The sequence below is a fragment of the Physcomitrium patens genome, chromosome 11, assembly GCF_059467195.1.
Source record: "Physcomitrium patens ecotype Gransden chromosome 11, ASM5946719v1, whole genome shotgun sequence".
Classification (NCBI taxonomy): Eukaryota; Viridiplantae; Streptophyta; class Bryopsida; order Funariales; family Funariaceae; genus Physcomitrium; species Physcomitrium patens.
This window is the reverse complement of record NC_143420.1, coordinates 12,541,933-12,557,992: the sequence shown is the minus strand read 5'-3', so window position 1 is coordinate 12,557,992 and position 16,060 is coordinate 12,541,933. Positions and strand designations below refer to the sequence as shown.

The window sequence follows — 16,060 nt, the reverse complement described above, 5'->3', positions numbered from 1 at the left end:
TGAATTCTTGCAAATTAGAAACCTAAATTTCAGACTTTGAAGAAATAGATGATAATAGAGTATGAATGTATCTTCCCTAGACATTGATTAAAAAAATGCTTACTTTCAAAACCATTTTCCTATGTTTAATGTCTTGAAATGCATATCGTAATTTTCCTGTTTCATAGAAAAATTAAATAAAATCACATTTGAGATGAAATACAAAGATAATCGGCAATATTTGATTGTAGTCACAGAAAAATCTTATCGTGACCAAAGCTGCCTACACTAAACAGTCTTTTCTTTCCTATTAATCTAAGTATGGATTCTGTATGAAAAACAATTGTTCATGATCTTCCAGTGCCAAAACCAGAGTCAACTCTAAAGAAGCCAAAGCTTTTGAACCCTAGTTGCTTCTTCCAGACCTTCGGTTCATTTTATCCTGTAAACTGCATGAAAAAGTCGAAGGGAAAAAGAAAATAGAAACTACAGTGTCAACCAGATGCACAATTGTTTGTGAAAGTTTAATAAGCATAAATTTTACAAATGGTATCTCCAAATAATTTTGTAAGCTCCCTTGTTGAGCTTTTTTGGGTCTGGATTGTACTCGCCAATTGTGGCACCCTTGTCTGTGAAAGGACTCGCAGCCATTACTTACATAAAACTGAAAGAGTATCACCCATGCTGGACATAGTTGGGGCGCAAATTATGAGCTCTGCTGAAGTGAATAAAAAATATATAAAAAAGTTGAATGGAATTTAGACCTACGAGTTTACATTAGAAGAGCTCCATGCTGCAAATGAGAGTTTGCCTGAGAAAATCATACCAGAAAATTCATCTGCTAAAAAAAAGCAGGAGCTAGAGCAACGTAAGATGTCCACATGACGGCAATGGTTGGATTGATCTGAAACTTTGAATCAATTCACGTAGGCAAGTTTGAGATTAGTAAATCTTGAAACCAAATAGCATGGTCGCCTTTGTCCGGCTACGTGAGACTAATGTAAGTCGGGTCAAAGCTCAATAACATGGCAGCTTAAAATTACGTCTTCAGAATCTGGCAACCCATTAATCGTTGACGCCACTAATATTCCCCCGCTGGTGGTGCTAGCCTTGTCAGTATTCAAAACAAGAGTCTTTAAACCTCGGCCGACAACATAAAGGTTTTTCTCTATAGCGGCCAATCTGCAAAGTAGCACTTGATAAGTTCCACCAGCATACGAACTACATAAGAAACACTACGTATCAATAGCACAATCATAGCTGCCATAATGCAGTGGCATGATGAACACATGACCCTTACACCATTCAAAATCCAAAACAAAAAAAAAGGACGTATGTGCGCATTTCGTACACAAATATGAAAGTATAACATTTAAAAGACGAAGTCTGATGTGAGCGGACCTGCAAGGCAACCGGATAGAAAGTGGCGAAAAACGGCCGATACGATCCCATTCACCTGATTCTTTGTCCAACACCATGAGCTTGATACCAAACGATTGGTCAAGCATGTACACATCATTTCCGGTGACGGCTGTAGGACCGCACCACTTTTTCACCATTTCGTTATCTACAGCTGCCCACGAACTCTCGACTGGATCGAACACTGCAGCGTATGAACCCATATAACCTGAACGAGCGCTCGCATGTCGTACATAGATTTTACCGTCCATTACAAGCGACTCCCCCAGGTCAGGCACAACGTTTGGATCTTCTCGGAAAAGCCTTTCATTAGTCTGAGGGTTGAAGACTTCCCATGACCTAAGAGCCGAAGAGGTGACACCCATACCTCCAACGGCGTAAAGACGGCCATTAAGGGCACCACTCACAATATAGCAGCGGGCTGTTTCCATTGCAGCAGCCTCTGTCCACTCATTTTTCACTGGGTCGAATTTATAGACCTCAGGAGTAGGAACATGAAAGTTTCCGCCTCCGCCTCCTCCCATGACATAGAGTTCCCTCTGCACGACTGAACATGTGACACCATATCTGCAACCACCTTGTCAACTTAGATGAAGATATCCAATAAAACAAGGCCATCCTGGAGCAGTTGCACGTAACCGAACAACAACCTCTCAGAGAAACTTCATAATTCAACATATAATTTTAGTCAATGGGCAGTTAAATTGATAGAATGAAAACGGTGTGGCAAAGAACTGTAATAATAAACTTTCCCAACTTTCGTCAAGATGTTTTCTTCACTAGACGTTCAGGTTAGTATGCCAATAGTAATAGATTCATCCAAAGCAAACAAGCTTAGGTTCACAAAAACAGACTCAATGTATAAATGAAAGTGATTCTTGAACAAGCACAAACTAAACCAGAACTCTCATAGTTCAGAGCTTAGACCATTCTTCGAGGTGACCGCAAAATGGTCCAAGCTTCTGAGTTATAAAAGAGTAACCTAGTTTGTGCAGATGAACATATGTTTGAAGTGGTGACGTTGGACACGTATATGCCAATTCCCATCCACAGCTCGAAACTCAAATTAGGAATCAACCTGCACCCTGCCACATAAAAGTGATCCAAGTTTACAATACAATGTAATTGTAGTTGAAAGTTGTACAATACCTGCGCAAGCAGTCGACCGGCATGCTTGGAAGCTCCTTCCACAAGCGAGTAACTGGATCCAGTACGTGCCAATGCAAACATTCAAAGTAATCCCGGCTGAAAGCATAGATCCAACCTTCGGTTACCTCCAATCTCTTTCGCAAAGAATAGTAATACTCACTGGCAATCATATTGCGCCATTCTTTACAAACACATCGTAAATTCAAGTGATGCCTCCGTGGCACTCGAGCCAGACACTGTAGGGCCAGGTCGTTGGGTAGGCCAGGAATGAGCACTATCACTTCCCCTTGAGCATGTTTGTTGGTTACACTCTGAGAAGAGTCTCCATTTATTTGAATAGCTTCATCAATATGTAAACCCGACATGCAATCATCCCCAACAGCCATCGTCCTGCAACATTTGAACAAAGCAATGAAAATCTCTGAAAAAAATTACTTGTATACACTCTTCTCACGGATTTTTTCCGGCAAAATAAATATGTATGTGGTTTCAGGCACAATAACCCTGGAACATCTTACGTAGTTACTATATGTAGGAGAAACAATGCAGACATCAGAGCACACAAAATGTCTTCAATAGGACCACAAAATATTATGTCTCAACCTCAACAACCGCAAGTTACAGCATGAAATTATTCTATGTAAAATAAAGTAAACCAACAAGAACACAGCAGTCGCTAATTGTGGTGGTTAATGCTTTGTAATTACATAGTATGATGCCGATTCAACTTCAACCACCAGATCAAAGGAAACACATCATACCATCATAATAGTTATCTTACATATGGTTGCCTTACATATGCATTTGATTGGACCACTCTCACCTTGTGATTGGTGGAAATAGTTGAGAGGCTACAAGAGTTCGACCTCCACACCATACCAAAGAATAACTCCGTACATGCGCACTAGTATCCTGGAATCTGTTCTCCATCTGCTTGACATCTATTCATAGTGGTGCCACTACCAGCCAGCCAATCTACCAAACTGCTGTGCTTTTGGGTTCAAGTTGTCCTCGAGAGAAATTTAGCAAATAGACTAAGGTCGTGATGCCATCAGTTTCTTGGAACTCTAATTGCTGGATCAAATGGCTCGAAAGAACAACAGTATTGGTCCAAGCATCTTTGTTACACACCACCCCCATTAACCCGAATCTGTTGAAAAGTGACCTTATGTCCACTTTAAAACTCCCAGAGATATAAAATCACTCTCCGAACCAGCAGAATCCTTTCTCTCTAATACTCCATAAGTTGGTCAGAAACTTCCTCGTCTGAAATAACGATATCCATCCCGTTTGTGAGGAATGTGGAATTCCTGAATGAGTACCGAATTTCGACATGAGCGTGAACGCACACTGATGCATGAATAATAATCAACAAATAAATAGAAGGTACGTTTCTAACTCTAAGCTAGAAGAATAATTTTCCTCTTGAGAGGCCGAGAAGAGGCAAGGGCTCATGACGACTACTTGCCAAGTTCTCCATCGATAGAGAACTCACCTCTGAAGATATCGCACACAGCTTAGAGAATGGAAAAGTTATGATATAATCCTCTGAACAAATACCTGAAAGAGAAGATCAATACAACCTACAGAATTACTCCCGTAACACACTCGATGAGTCGTAAACTGATCCGAAGTCACGCATTGAATCTTAAAATCAATTCCGAAGTTCATCTAGAAATGTGAACCTAACTGCACCGATGAAACTCCTGCATAGTGCACAATGCATTACCGTCTTCGTTCCATCTCTCCCTGTCTACCCACTTCCGTCTTCCCTTTTCTTCAGCTCCACACTCCGCTCATGGACAGAGCACCAATTCGCCCGAATTCTCCACGAATACCTCCTTCCTCCCACTGAATCTTAACGCCGATTACTCGTATCCTTAACCTCTCAAACCCCCAAATCGCCTTCCCCTTCTCTCTCAATCCCATAATTGTCACCACGTCTACCGCAATTCACATCGTCCCGCCAAACCCCAGAAACCCTACCCTATCGGTGAGCAATCACTAACTATAACCCCGTAATCGAAGCAACTGCAGCCCAAATCCTGGACCAAATACCATGGAATCAACAGTTACAGCGCAAACGAAAAAACTCCGGCACAACGCACGAAAATTATCTGGAAACCCACAACGGCAAATTAACGACCACGCAACGAGCTCGCGCGCGCTTCGATGCAGCACTGCGACGGATGCAAGCCAGATTAGCAATGGAATCGATGATGACTTCGCAAGGGCCCCGTTTAGGTGGACATATCCCCCATCTATACCTTAACCTCGCCAACTTTGAATGACACCAACAGCAACAACATCTACTACGACTACTACTGCTACAACAGCAAACCCTAAAACTGGCTTGCTCTAGAAACCAGCTACACTTCCAATTAAGAGCTGTGTAAACTAGTGACAGCTTCTTCTTCAAAACAACTCTCGAAATTCATGCAATATGCATATACACTAACTAGTGGAAACCAATGCCCTTTGCCTCTAAAAATATATATTGGAATTTATTTACTGAAAATTACAATTGGGAGTTGGGTGATCTTCCAGTGCTACTCTGCAATCTGCAAGAACGACATGCAGATTTGAGTTATTAGTTTACTTTTAATGAAAACAATGAGATTTGCTGTGAATCAAAGATGGTTTTTGTCTCTTTGGTGGTTGATGCTTGAGCTGTTATATATAATGGATATATATATATATATATATTTACATTTGTAAGCATACCCACACATATCCATTATTATTTTTTGTGTACTGTATGTATATAGTGAGAAAATTGGACTTCAGTGGCTTGCGTGAAGTGTAAGAGGAAACCTTTAGTGAATAGTGTAATAATAAAATTCAAGGATTTTGAATGAGTTTTGGAACTAATGCTTAACAAATGATTGAGCCTGGCTTTTGAAGAAATAAAATATGTGGTAATACATCTGAACCAGTCGTGTATGTGACTCCACTAAAGGTAAAGTATGGATAACACTTTTGCTTCACTTTGGTTGAATATTCCCTCAACTGCAGACACTTTTGTTCGAGCTTCACTTACACTGAAGTTATTTTGAATGCTTTCTTGGTGAAGGGGAGACATTCAACTTGAGGTTCATTTCACATGAACAACATTTTGATTTTTTCTTATCAACTAATTATATATATTTTTAGTTAATAATTGGATATTTTCATGGTAATAAGAATAAAAATAGGTTGTGCACCACTTAAACGATTAGAACATTGTCTTTGAAAAGCATTTTACTTATGTTCTTTACTTATGCAACAACATAAAGAATACTAAATTTAACTTTGATATAATGTTAAATCTTTGACAGTGCGGAAAGTCATTTATAAATTTAGTAAAGTGCAAATATGCAACAACACATCTGCATCTTGTAAATATTCTGAAGACCCAGTTTTTTTCTTTTTACTTTATTGTAAGAAATTACACACAAATCATTAGGCAATGGTGACTCCGTTAGAATTATTTGATTTATTCAACACATGTTGTTCAGAATTCTTTACTTGGTTAATTACATGAGTTTAAGTTAGTTTGGAAAAAGATGGTAACATTGTCTGAGTTTAAGAAAGTTTGGTAATGCAAAATATTTTTCCAAGATTTACAAGGATTCACGGAATGTCTGTATTATTTGTATTTTTCACAAGATTATGTTCCTTGTGTGTTCCGAATCACTCACTTCACACCACCACTGTAATCTTGTAGCCTTCAATTGACAATCAGCTCACTAGTAGCTAAATCTTTAAAAAGATATGGTGACCTATTAAATAGCTAAGGGAATAGCAAAAGACATGGCATTAGAATGTTAAGTAGTTGCAGTTGAAAAAGAGCTACAAAAAAAAAAAAAAAAAAAAAAAAGGGAACATGGAGATGAACGTAGCAGGCACCAGTGCATCTTTTTTTTGACACAATATTGTCACTGATAGAGATGTTATTAGAACTCTGAGCAAGCTGAGAGTGATAACCATTTATCAATAACATAAGTATGACTGTAAAATACTGGTTGAAACTCAGTTTTACAGGGTAGTAATTCTGCGCATTGTGATTGTTGAAAATCAAAAAAAAAAAAGAAAAAAAGAAAAAAAAAAAGGAAAGAATGTGAATCTCACATATGGCTGTATTGATAAGTGTGAACAAACTTGTGAAATTTGAAATTGCTAACCACAAGTTACCACTTTCAAAGAAGGTTACTTTTGTATTTGTAATATTTTTACAGGAATGTTTAAATAGACCCATTCTTTTACTTAATAGACCGATCAAATTTTTATTGGTTGCAGATCCAATAGTGGAGAAATGTATCTAGAGGTCATTTATTTATTTATTTTCATGATGGTTAGAATGCGTAAATTCAGTAAAAGTTTGAGTCTATTTAACATTCCCCTATTTTTATTTCCAAAGGGCAAAGAACTACACTAGAGCAGGTATACCAATTCTAAATATGGTTATTGAGTTCATAGCATATTTTTAACTTATTAAAGAAGTGAAATACAACATAAAGTTGGTGTGACAGCACAAAGAGATATAGTAATCCAAGCATATATGAATGTAGATTTACAAATAGAATTTTGCACCATTAATAGAAAGTCCTGATTTCTCAACAGTTTTTATTTTTATTTTTATTTGCTTCTTTTCTTTTCTTGCTGTTAATCTATTCCAATTTTGTGATAATTTTTTGGATTTAGATTCTGCTCTGGGTAGATAACACACACCTTCCTTGTACCCCATTTGTGTTGCAATGCTTTGCTCACCTTTATTGCAAGCAAAAGAACTAAGCAACTCTACATTTAATTGGTGCATTGATGGCATGCTTGTCATGAGCCTAACCATGCCTTTGGTCTAGAAAAGAACTAAAAGGTGATGGTAAAGGACATTGGAGGAGTTTTGCAAAAAAGGCTTGAAGAAGGTGTTGGTGCCAATTTGATTTTTGTGTATCATGCAAGTGGCCATAGTGGATGTTCTACATGTTTTTTTTTTGGCATGTATGTATATTTATTTTTCCACTGCTGGGTCTTATGTGAAAAGGGATTTCGACGGGACGTGGTGTGAAACGAGTTTCGGAGGAGAGGAAGAGAAGGTCTGCAGCGTGCGGAAGGCCTGCAACAGATAAGCCACGGGAGTCGCGGGCCGAAGGGGTTTGATTCGGCAAAGCGGATGGCCGTGAGTGTTAAATAAGGTCGAGAGCGAGGGATATTGAGGTGAAAGAATGGAAAAAGACGGCCGAGAATGGGATTGGAAATCATTGTAATGGTTGCCGGATGCGGGGTTGCAAGGAAGCTTGGACGGGAGCGGGGCCCGTAGCCCTGGATCACTGCACGCAGGTGGAAGGAAGGGATTGAGGAAGGCGAGCCGGAGGAGCGAGAGCTGCTTTCGAAAGCACTGCTGAGCGTGGGCCCGGACGAGGACGGAGTTGCGTGGGAATGGGGGAGCGCGCGAAGCATCCAGAGGGGAAGTGGGGCCCTCCTTTGACCTCCATGGGAATCAAGCGTATTGCTCCTCATTGGCCAACGCTCGCAGGTCACTTTGGGACTCGCGGGGAGACCACCCTCAATGAACTGCGGCGCCAAGAGGGCGAGCATCACAGGGCAATGCCAGGTATTGGGAGTAAACGAGTGAGTGAGGGAGGGAAAGAGGGAGAGAGAGAGAGACGGCACGAGACGAGACAGAGGAGGGGAAGAGCAAGGCTGGAGAATGAGGAGGCGCTCGAGCTGAGATTATGTGCACGATTTGAGTCGTGAATGAGATTCCTTGTTTTTGTACTCGTGTGTGTTGGGTTCTTTGCACGGAGCCTTGCCTGCACCAGCTTTGGAAGGGCTCGCTTGTTGGTCGAAGGAGGTCGTTGTGATGTTGTTGCACAGGGGTTTACGCAAGAGAGGAGAGTGCAGACACGTAGTTGTCGCGGTGAGATATTTGTGATTTAGGGCTTGGATAGGGACAGGAAGTTGGTATAGTGGAGTGCCTTGTTCTCGAGGGTGGAGGTGCAAGGTTTGAGGTTTATTGCCAGTGGAGCTTCCGAGTTTGCACAGCGAACAGCAGATTTTGCACTACGGGATCGGGGGTTCCGAGTTCAGAAGCGAAGCGCAAGGAGTTATTGCGTTGTTTGTGCTATTGATGCAGAATCCTGGTTTTAATTATCTACTGTCTGCAAGTTCTGGGCACTTGAGATCCGATGGTCGAGTTCATTATCTGAAACTAGACGCATCGTGGCCCCGTGGTTTGCTTACGGCTTGGTCTATCAGGTTTGGAGTCGATTGAGGCTGGCTAAACAGTCGGCCCTCCAGTTCGCAATGCGATCGCTGTGTGGAAGTCCATATGTGATTGGTGGCGTGTCGGATGTTGATCGACAATCTCTGTACCTTGTGTAGAGTACTTACTTTCGCATGAGACTCATGTTCATCCCCTGGGCTCACAATGGGCATGGTTTCTGTGTTTGGGTTCGGAGAATGATTGGTTTAGACGTTAAATTTTGTGATACAGGCTCTCTCCCGTTCACCTAAACTCTGCATCTTTGTTCAGACAGTTTCATTAGATACTGGGAAATGCTCATGAGGCACTGGCTTCAGATGGGAGCTTTTATCGTGCACGATACATCGCAGACCAGCTTCTATAATCTTCCCGCGTAGAGTCCGTAACTCTCCAAGCCAGGTGTACTACTTGAAGCCGGAATTTTGAATAACATAGCAGGATTTACTCCCTCCCCTGTTGAGGACGGGGTTTGGACCATTTCAAAGATGGACGCTTTTAATAGTCGAAGAAATTTCACAGTTTTGCAGAGCTTTCAGGAGCCCGCAAATGTTCAATGGGGTGGTGATGAGGCACATCGGGTCTTAATCGTCATCGACGCGGGGAAAGAATTGTCGTATACAGCTGTGGATTGGACTCTTGATCACGTCCTTCAAAGTGGGGATATCTTAAAGCTTCTTGGTGTTATGCAGCAGGTTTCTACTCCTAGTAAGGCGGGATTTCAAGCGGGTCTTTCAATACGTAAGTGACTTTATCGAATGCAAATTCGGTAAATTATTGAAACTGCAATTGGTTTCGCTTGCCTTTTTCCTTCAGTCTAGTTTCTTTTCAGCTGCCTGGAAAGTGGTTTTATGTTGAAGTGCAGTCCTTGTCAAAAATCTATGGGAGGCCTTATCCCTCGACGAACTCTTATCGACTTATAGTTGGTGAGGTGATTATTATTCAGAACACTTTGGTGGCAGTTCTGGTTCTCAACCTGTTGCTATGACCTGGTGCAGTGGGATACAAATCTTGGGCTGAAGAGAAGGGTTTGAATCGCTCTGTTTTGGGTTCAGAATTGCAGAGCAAAAAACAGGCTCTTCTAAGTAATTTAGATCTTCATCTGAGATGTCAGAAATTAGGGGTAAAGTAACATATTCATCAAAGCTTGCTCCTTACTTCGTGCCTGTTTTTAGCTTGGGGAGTATATTTAGTTGAAATGTGACCTCAGTGCTCGGAGAATGGTTGAATGCATAAGTGGTCCTTCAGTCGATATGCTGCCTTTCCTTTGATTCTCACTGGCAACCTTAAACCTTGAATCAGGAGCTTATATCTTCAATTTTTTTATTCATGCAGGTGACGTTGGACATTGATGTTCAAAGTAGTCGTGATATCAGGTCTCTTGTCGTGGAGGTAGCGAAGAGTTTTGGGGCGCATCATGTTGTACTGGAAAGGTGTGCTCTTTTATTCCTTCTCATATGTTTTAACATCTGCCTAAGTTTGTATAGTATCTTAGTATACCAGAGCAGGTTCTCGCAACAAATCAGGATGTAATTCTGATATTACAGGGAAGTTGTCCCAAAAAGTGAATCTTGTTTAATCTAACCTAAATTTATCTTATGACCACCCTGCTAATTAGGAATATGAAGAAAGATAAAAAATATTACATCGACAACCTCACATGCTACGTAACGCGTGTGAAGACCTTCGACTCCTGTCAACCACTGCGTCCTGGCCTGCACCCAGACATGATGGTGCGACCGATTAGCCCTGTGATCGGTTCTCAAAATCCTGGTATTTACCGTCATCCCCAACAGCTTGCTACGGCAGCAGACAGCGATCAAATCAGTGCGCAGGACCAAGCCGAAGACATTGAAAGTCAAGTTGCATCCGACCAGGGCAGTACGGCATATATCAATCCAGTTATGAGACATGATATAATTGCAGTGAGACAGTGGCTGGAGGATCAAGGTAGTCCAGAGCTTGGTAAGACCCTGAACTCATTCTTTCAGTCGCAAATTGCTATCTGATTTGGTTGGAGCCAATTAAGATACCGCTAATACATCTGGACTAAGTTCCAGTAAGTGTAATTTAGTTCACATACTATCAAATATCTTTATCACTCAACGTCATCAAGTAGGACTGGCCACTGCATTGATGTGATATTCATTTTATTCATATTTGTATTTTATATTCTTCATTTATGTTTTGTTATTTTGTATTCCAGTAAGTGAAATTCGTCGACTTGCTGCTACCTGTTTCTCAACCGAGCTGCAGTAACCATCTGTGCTGGTCATTGTGATGGCAGGTATCTATGCGCGGGAGGAATCGCTGCAGCTTAGTGAGTCGCCAATCTCAGAAATTGATAGTCCTTCTACAGATGATTCTTATCCCGACCAAAGCAAAGGTCCAAACAACGAAGTGGGAATAATGTATTCATTGCAGCATCAGACGACTCAGCAGGGGATCTCAGAGGCAATTCCCAATTCATGTACTTCACCAGCATCAGACGACTCTCCCTCTTCTGTGACTCAATCCACTGAACCACAACTGCCATCAGCTAGACATATTGTAAGTCCCAATCATGCAGCAAGTAATCCTGTTGCAGTCATTTCGACTTCCACCTGTCCCAGAACATCAGCATTGGAACGATCTGATTCATCGTCCCCGGCAGACTATGATCCTAGAAATAGCAGTGGCGCACGACTAGGTCCTATTTCTGTTCAACCTCGACGAGTTGATGCAAGTTGGTCATTACAAAATCTGACGGAGTTATTAAATGGAGATGTTGGGAGTTATTTGTCTCCGCTGGGGAAAGCCAGAACCAAAGAAATGGAGAGCGATGTCGTGCCGGTCTCCGAACTATTTTCACCCAAGGAATCTAAGCAAGCATTGTCTTCGACTCGGTTGAATCCTGTGCAATTATCGAGTTCAAAATATTTGAACCCCGTGCAACCACTAGTTCCTCAGGATGTTCGGATGCCAGCTCAGAGAGTAACGGATGGATCAGCCGTTGTCAGACGACCAATGTTTGCAAAGAAAACAGGTCCTCAAGCTCCCTTCCTTTGCACTATTTGCAAGCATAAGACCCCAGAATTTGGCAAGGCAGTACGAAGATTCTCTTACGACGAACTCCGTTACGCTACGGATAATTTTAATCATCACAATTATTTAGCTCAAGGTGGATATGGGTCCGTGTACAGAGGGATTCTGCCGGAGGGACAGCTTATTGCTGTTAAACAACACAAGATTGCAACCTCGCAGGGTGATGAAGAATTTTGTGCTGAAGTGGAGGTTCTAAGTTGTGCACAGCATCGTAATCTTGTTACACTTATTGGTTATTGCGTGGAGAACCACAAACGGTTACTGGTCTACGAGTATATTTGTAACGGTTCACTAGACAGACATCTTTCTGGTGAGTTACATACGGACTTTGATATTTTAAATGTTCTTTGCGTTTACTTTTCTGTCCTTTATGATAATGCCATTCAAGATTAGTCCTTTTTAATCTCTTCACACTTTGATGTGTGCAGCAAAGAACAGGGAGTGTTTGCCTTGGAAATACAGGCAGAAGATTGCCCTTGGCTCAGCAAGAGCACTGCGGTACTTGCATGAAGAATGTCGAGTTGGCTGCATCGTTCACCGTGATATGCGACCTAATAATATTCTGCTCACTCATGACTTTACGCCCATGGTTGGAGATTTTGGACTTGCTAGGCGGCAAATGCATGGGGACATGGCGGAAGAGACCCGTGTGCTTGGTACTTTAGGGTAAGTCTTGAAGATTTTGAGTGAGCTTTGACGAGGCTTATCATTTTGATAGCTGCTACTGGGAGATCCTTAAAATCGCAGCAGCGAGCCTTGTATGATTAACCCTATTTTTATAAAGCTCACCATATCACTCCAGTGAATCTCCAAAATAGATTCCATTCTTTCAAAGATATATGTTCCCTACCTTAACAGCTTATGGTGATCAGTTATAAATATAATAATCAACAAGAGGAGTCGGAAATGAGGTCTGATGTAAAGAAACCTGCGTGTGTAAGCATTTGTTACAGAAATTGTATTTCATCTGCATTCGTTATGACAATTTCAGGTACGTTGCACCCGAGTACGCTGAGACTGGTCAGATTACGGAGAAGGCAGACGTTTACGCGTTTGGTGTAGTGTTGCTGGAGATCTTGACAGGGCGTAAAGCAGTTATTCAGCAGGGAGCTAAAGGCGGCGTTCTTTTAACAGACTGGGTAAGGGATATATTGAGGTCTACTGTGCTCGACAACTATCTGTTACTAGAATTCTAGTAGTTTTCAAGAGTATTCTATCAACTGTAGGGGAGTACTTATTTTAGCTGTATCTTTGCATTTCGTATTCGTAACTCTTACTTGTCAATCATTTTGTTTTTAACTTCGACTGTTCTTCGTTTCTTACTTTGAAAGTGAAACTTGGAATCTAGAATCAACACCACGATGAGATGTTTGTAGCCATCGTGTTGTTCTAGACGTTGTCTTTTCCAGCTAATCTATACTAGATCATTCACCTTTTTCTAATGACTTGTACTTCGATCTGAATCAGATGATGCGTGTTTTTATTTCTAAACCAAACACGATATACTTTAAAATTGCAGGCAAGGCCGCTGCTGGATAGATCTGATCTCGAATTAATAGACCCACGTCTCAGAGGAGCGGAATATGACAACAATATGTTCGAGATGCACTGCATGATGCATGCGGCCAGACAATGCATAAAGAAAGATCCTGGAATGCGGCCTCGTATGGCTCAGGTGTGCATGAGATGCGAATTGATTGATTTTTTTTGGGATGCGTAACTTACAGCCAGTGAAACCTGTTCTTACTCGTTGTCTTTACTCTCGTAGGTGACTTTGTGTTTGCTTAACCCGTATGAGTAGGTGATTTATCACTGTTCATTGATATCAAACACGTGGGTGTTCCAGGTCCTTCGAATTCTGGACCCACAGCAAGACGGAACAGAATCACTTCCTGGTCTTTCTGGCATGGGAGTGAGGAAGATTTCACCTGAGCAGCTACCCTTGTACACACCTCCTCCGGCTGTTACCCCATCAAGACTAGCAGACCCTGGGAGACCAAAGTCTGTCCCTGCTGTATCGGATACTCTGAATGATTGTGCTCATCCCTGGAACCCTGTGAGCAAGCCTTCACGCGGTCCTTTGGTTCGGATAAAGAAACCAAGCAAAAGCATGTTCTCAAAGGCAAGCAGAAGTGTGTCTGCTCCACGTCTCTCCTATGATGAGCAAAGGAATCTTGAAGACGAGGATGAGGGATGTAGGGATGGAGTGATTCTCTCCTATAACAGTATGCTGGAATTCGTGTGAAAAGAAAAAGAAAAAGAAACATTGTATATCAGGAGTTCCTGAAGGTCTTAAAGACGGTAAATGTGAAGGTTTTGATGTAGATGAGGGATTGCTTGTCATGAAAGTAAATGAAGCTTAGACAGATGTTTTGATTGTGCATTTATTTGAGCCTCATGGAATTGGAGCTTATAATACAGTTTAGATGTAGCCAATTGTAATCCTTTGCCAAAATCACACTAAAATGCATTTGCATTTTTTTAGAGGGGGACTGTAGCACGTTTTGGGCAACATCTGGCCAGTAGCCCCACCAGGTGCCAAGGTGATTTAATGTCCCCCTATATCCATACTTTTAATCCTAACCCATAGATTTTAAATTTCATTACATAAATCTTAATCTCGAGCTCCAACACTCTTTCCCAGCATGTAATGTGTGAAGGAAAATCAGAAATATGTAGTGATTTCCTCTTTGGCCCGAACGTATTGGCACAGTGTCAAAGAGCGTAGTGGATGGATGGTTTAAAGGATATTCATTCAATAGGACACCTCTTCCAATAGAAGGCATGGAATGTTGTAATAAACCATTTTGAGATTGCTTGTTGATCTAACAGTAATAATGGTTCACATATCCACTTAACAAAGTTCATTAATCATGTTGGTTTTAGTGGTCTCTTATTTTTATTTAATCAAAAAATTGTTAAAATCAAAATGACAAAATATTGAAATCAAAATTATATATTTTAGTATTTTTGTGATATAATAGAAATTTGTATCTTGACATTTTCCAGAGGTGTAATGGTGGTTTTAAGTTGTACACACAGAACATTATATATGTATAATTTTTATTTTATATTATTTATTTGGCATGATTTACCATCGGATATTATCAAAATAATTGTAAATTGTGGCAAATGAAACTAGAAACATTGTTGAATTAATATCACAATTTAAATTTTTTAAAAGAAATTACTTCAATTGAATTTTAGAATATTGGTTTGATTAAAATTTCTATGTCAAACTAAATATTAAGTAAAAACATACATTAAAATCTAACCAATTCCATGCCTCAAAAAACATCAAAAGAAATAAACAGCAAATGTAGACAACCATATACTTTTCTGTCTAACATTGGTTTATAGGATATGTTCTATTTTTGTTTACAAATTAAAATTTGAGCAAAATCTGGCAGCTATTTGCTTAATGTTAAAAACTTAGCAAGTATGAGTTTGTATCAAATAAACAAATATTATGATGAAGGTCCAATATGACTTGGCTAAAAGACTTTCATTGGTTCTTTTGGATTTATAATACCAAAACTTCATTATTCCTTAGATTTGCATAAAATATTTGAAGATGCTTTTTTCCAAGTTAAAACTTTGGATATTGCTCTAATTTTGTTTTAGGCCATGGTCCTTATTTTGCAAAGTGCTTTCAAAGATCTTTTCTAAGTAGAAATAGAAGTTGAAAAGAAAAATATATTATTTTAAATAATTGTAACTCTACTAATCAAATTTAGTTTTTGTGTATATTAGTGATTGGTTTGAGTACAAATTTTCAACCAAATCAATTTATAAAAGATGTAGCTATGTGGTTCTTTATATTAAATATGTCAAATTATGCTTTTTTTGCATTTACAAACAACCAACATTGTTGCACTAAGAATTAGAAATTTATGCTCAAAAGAGTAACTTGGAGTAATTTGTGATGGGAGTCTAGGAAGTTATCATAGAAATATTCTTCACTACAAATACATTAAGAATTTAAGAATAATAAAGTTTGGTATGGAAAAGCTTCAATTTTTTTTATAAAAGTATAAATTGTATCATATATTATTTTTATTTTAATTATTTTAAAAATATTTTTATTGGATTTTGCAAGTGTAAAGCGAAAATATTGATAGAAGTGTTTTGATAGTGTAAGCCACTTGTGTTTGAATTGAGGCAACTACTTTGAGAAGAAGAGGTATT

The 16,060-nt window shown here is 39.9% G+C and overlaps 2 protein-coding genes across 7 annotated transcripts; one reads left to right on the top strand and one right to left on the bottom strand.

Annotated features, from left to right (window-relative positions):
* Window positions 1-201: 201 nt before the first annotated feature.
* Window positions 202-5,098, bottom strand: LOC112288844 (F-box/kelch-repeat protein SKIP4). Of its 5 annotated transcripts, none has more exons than XM_090254333.1 (6): window positions 4,277-5,098; window positions 4,043-4,107; window positions 3,371-3,857; window positions 2,548-2,937; window positions 1,381-1,965; window positions 202-1,161 (listed from the first exon to the last, which is right to left on the bottom strand). In XM_090254333.1, exons 3-6 carry the CDS (start codon window positions 3,475-3,477, stop codon window positions 990-992), a joined length of 1,254 nt encoding a protein of 417 aa, XP_090110459.1. In that variant the 5' UTR covers window positions 3,478-3,857; window positions 4,043-4,107; window positions 4,277-5,098; the 3' UTR covers window positions 202-989. The 5 variants fall into 5 exon arrangements, with proteins under 5 accessions (XP_090110459.1, XP_090110460.1, XP_090110458.1 ...); XM_090254334.1 differs by having other exon boundaries at window positions 3,371-3,813; window positions 4,277-4,867; XM_090254332.1 differs by lacking the exon at window positions 4,043-4,107 and having other exon boundaries at window positions 4,108-4,919.
* A 2,785-nt stretch (window positions 5,099-7,883) lies between these two features.
* Window positions 7,884-14,484, top strand: LOC112288843 (uncharacterized). Of its 2 annotated transcripts, none has more exons than XM_024533482.3 (10): window positions 7,884-8,140; window positions 9,311-9,529; window positions 9,787-9,911; window positions 10,124-10,221; window positions 10,407-10,753; window positions 11,076-12,182; window positions 12,301-12,538; window positions 12,864-13,011; window positions 13,392-13,547; window positions 13,719-14,484. In XM_024533482.3, exons 1-10 carry the CDS (start codon window positions 7,966-7,968, stop codon window positions 14,115-14,117), a joined length of 3,012 nt encoding a protein of 1,003 aa, XP_024389250.1. In that variant the 5' UTR covers window positions 7,884-7,965; the 3' UTR covers window positions 14,118-14,484. The 2 variants fall into 2 exon arrangements, with proteins under 2 accessions (XP_024389250.1, XP_090110456.1); XM_090254330.1 differs by having other exon boundaries at window positions 8,089-9,190.
* The last annotated feature ends 1,576 nt before the right edge of the window (window positions 14,485-16,060 follow it).